Here is a 3,188-nt window from a genome sequence, read left to right as displayed (position 1 = left end):
AACTCTCCGTCTTCCCGCACCGATCCAATCATTGGCCAAGTCACCCTAGCGGGGAAGTTCAAGTGTCTCAACGAAGCCTGCCTCGACGATGGTGACGACCTTACCTTCAACCGTCATGCTGACTTCAAGCGTCATCACGAAAACATCCATGCACGCCGTTCGATTGAGTACTTCTGCCCTGAGTCAGGCTGCGTGCGCTCTAGGAATCCAGTAGGTGGTAAGAAAGGCAGAGGCTTTAGGGGAAGGAAGGACAAGATGAATGAGCACCACAAAGCCGTTCATCATAAGGAGGGCAAGAAGCGGAAGAAGATCGAGGAAGCTGATAACTGCGTTGAAGATCAGAGTTGTGATGACGGTCCTGGGTCTCGAAAGGTGAAAGCCACACGTACGTCCGGGACTTCGTGAGCATCATATTTGTGGCGGGCCTTCGCCTCGTACACTTTGGTCTTTACGCCATTCTTAGCGACTGTTCTCTCGTTTCATTCCTATCGCATCATGATTGCGCTCTACATATCGTCTAGCAAACTTCTAATATGTATTACAAAGCCCATCTAAGTTCCCATTGTATCTTGAAAGCAAGAAGGAAAATGTACAACATCATTACTGAACCCAACCCCCCTTCTTCATCTCCTCCTTGGTGTACTCTTCCAACCGCTCCGCAAGCGCCGCATTCCTCGCAGGCTTACTCTCGCACGTTGGCTCCCCAAAGCGACCAAAGATCTCAAGATACCCGCCGCTCTGCTCAGCCGTCATACCATCACCAGCAACACAGTAAAGACTATTGTACGAGCCCCTATCCGACGACCAAAACATACCAGTCTTTCGCAGGACGGTGATCACGCCCTGCATGGCAAGATTCGATTTGTTAACACCCTCTTGCAGATTCGTCTCCACGAGCCCCGGATGCACACACGAAGTCCAGATTTCCCCCTCGTTATTGGTGGCGCTTGCTGACCCCGGACCGTACGCCTTGTGAAGCGACTTGGTATGCAGGATGTTAGCGAGCTTACTCTGGCCGTAGCGAGCCATGTCGCCCGCATCCTTCAGCGCGGGGTTATCGAAGTTAATTCCGCCTTTCGGCGCTTGCAAGTGGCCGGACGAAGTGAGATTGACGATGCGCACGCTTCCGGGGGGAAGCAATTTAGATGTTGTCAGCATCAAGGGAAGGAGGTGGTGTGTGAATACCCAGTGCGACAGGTAGTTGGTCTGCCACTGCGCTTCGTGCCCGTCTTGGGTCAGCTCGAATGGCGTTGCCATGATGCCGGCGTTGTTGACGAGGCCGTGCAGCGCGGTCTCGAGCGTGAGGAAGCGTTGCGCGGCTGCGACAACGCTGGTGAGGTCTTTGAGATCCATTTGTAGAAGGTCGATGTGGGCGGAGGGGTGCATCTTCTTGATTCTGGCTATTGCTTCTGTGCCCTTGTCCACGTTGCGAGCGCACATGTATACGTGCGCGCCATGTTCTGCGAGATGGGCTACGGTGTAGTATCCTCTGTTGAAGGTATTGTTAGTTGAATAGGTCATTCACTAATGGTGTTTGCAACACGTACATGCCTGAATTTCCTCCGGTGACGATAAACAATTTGTCCTTGAGATCGGGGAGAGCGTCGGGGTTAAAAGTCGTGTTAGGCATAGCGGAGGTTGAAGCGATGCAAGTCTAAGCGTGATGCGTTCCATACTCAGATGCGAGGAAATGAAGCATTAAATAGAACAACAAAGACGGTGTTTGGACATACAACATCCTATATCCGCGCCGGACGAGGTAGAGTTGCAGCGCAAATGGTGGAGACTTTGGGGCGTAGCGAGCAATGCAGCTTCAACATGGCTGTAGCCTACGGTCCAAACGCGCGGAGAAGCACGCCGTACGTTGAGTCTCTTAGGCTGACGCGCAGAGCACGCCCCCTCCGTACGAGCATGGCGTAAGAGGTTCACCTTTCATTTGACAAACGGAGATAGGTTATTAGGTGAACGAACTTTGGCGGAGAGCGACCGGATGTATTAAGCTTGTGAGCTGATTTGCGACGACTGTTCTCAGGTTCTGCGTACGAGCGGACCAAGCCTTGCAGGGCGCAGAGAGAGTCGTCCGCGTCGCGTAGATGCATGTCAGCTTAAACGAGACCTTAGAAGCCTCTAACACGTACGTAGGCTTAAAGCGCTTTATTATAGTAACTACTCTACATATATCTTATTCTATAAAGAAATCTAGCAAGATTTATTATTTAATAACGCTATTTAGCTTGTTATAATTTAATAGAAATAAAGTACTATATTAGCTAATTAAAACAAGATATTAATTTTAAAAATATAGAAACCTTTTACTAAAGTAGTAAAAAATAATAAGCTATTATAGTAATAATATAAGTTTTATATTATTTAAAATATATATTATAAATACTTTACTTAATTAACTTATACTTAGGTTATAATTTTTAAATTTTTAATATAGTATAACTACTATATAAGTCTTTAAGCTTATACTAGTCTACTTTCTAACTTACTTATATAAATATACTACTTTTATTAAAAGTAATTATTTTGTACTTTAAACCTAATTTTATAGACTCTATTTAATAGATATATATTAAAAGACACTTAGCTAGTAGTCTTAAAACTACTAGTAGATTTTAATAGTTTTAGTATATATTATAATTATTACTAAGACTTTTATATAGACTAATTATATATTACTCTTAAGGTTTTACTAATAGTAAAGATATTTTAATACTTTACTATATTTAATCTTTAGCTATTAATATAATATTACTTAAGCTAATAAAGATAACTACTTAATTATAATTTAGTCTTTAATAGTAACTATAATAGTAGAATACTAATATAGCTACTATCTATTAAATAGTAGTATTATACTAAAAGTAGACTTTAAAAATCTTATTCTTTTTAGTTTATTTATTATTAGTTTAGCTTAAAATTCTAATAACTACTCTACGCTAGTAAATAATAGCTATCTTTATTTCTACAAGTAAAAGTAGAGTTACTTATAGCTATTACTAAAGTATATTATATTATCTACTAAAGGTTTTATAGAGTATCTTAAAACTATAATTTTAACTCTAGTCTTTAGTTAGACTATTTTAGTAATTATAATATAAATCTTTTTTAAGTTATTTTAAAAACTATTATAAAAGCTTTTAAAGTCTACTTAATTTAATTTTTACTATTAAACTTAATAA

The 3,188-nt window shown here is 41.1% G+C and overlaps 1 protein-coding gene across 1 annotated transcript; it reads right to left on the bottom strand.

The window, feature by feature from the left end:
- Positions 1 to 600: 600 nt before the first annotated feature.
- J4E85_011534 (uncharacterized protein) lies at positions 601 to 1,630 on the bottom strand (the record flags this gene model as incomplete). The annotated part of the gene is made up of 2 exons (XM_051475736.1): positions 601 to 1,489; positions 1,548 to 1,630. The coding sequence occupies 2 exons, from the start codon at positions 1,628 to 1,630 to the stop codon at positions 601 to 603; spliced, it is 972 nt and encodes a 323-aa protein (XP_051320410.1).
- Between the last annotated feature and the right edge of the window lie 1,558 nt (positions 1,631 to 3,188).

Source organism: Alternaria conjuncta, assembly GCF_024043145.1.
Source record: "Alternaria conjuncta strain BMP 0040 chromosome Unknown scaffold_37, whole genome shotgun sequence".
Lineage (NCBI taxonomy): Eukaryota > Fungi > Ascomycota > Dothideomycetes > Pleosporales > Pleosporaceae > Alternaria > Alternaria conjuncta.
This window is presented reverse-complemented; position numbering and strand designations above follow the sequence as displayed.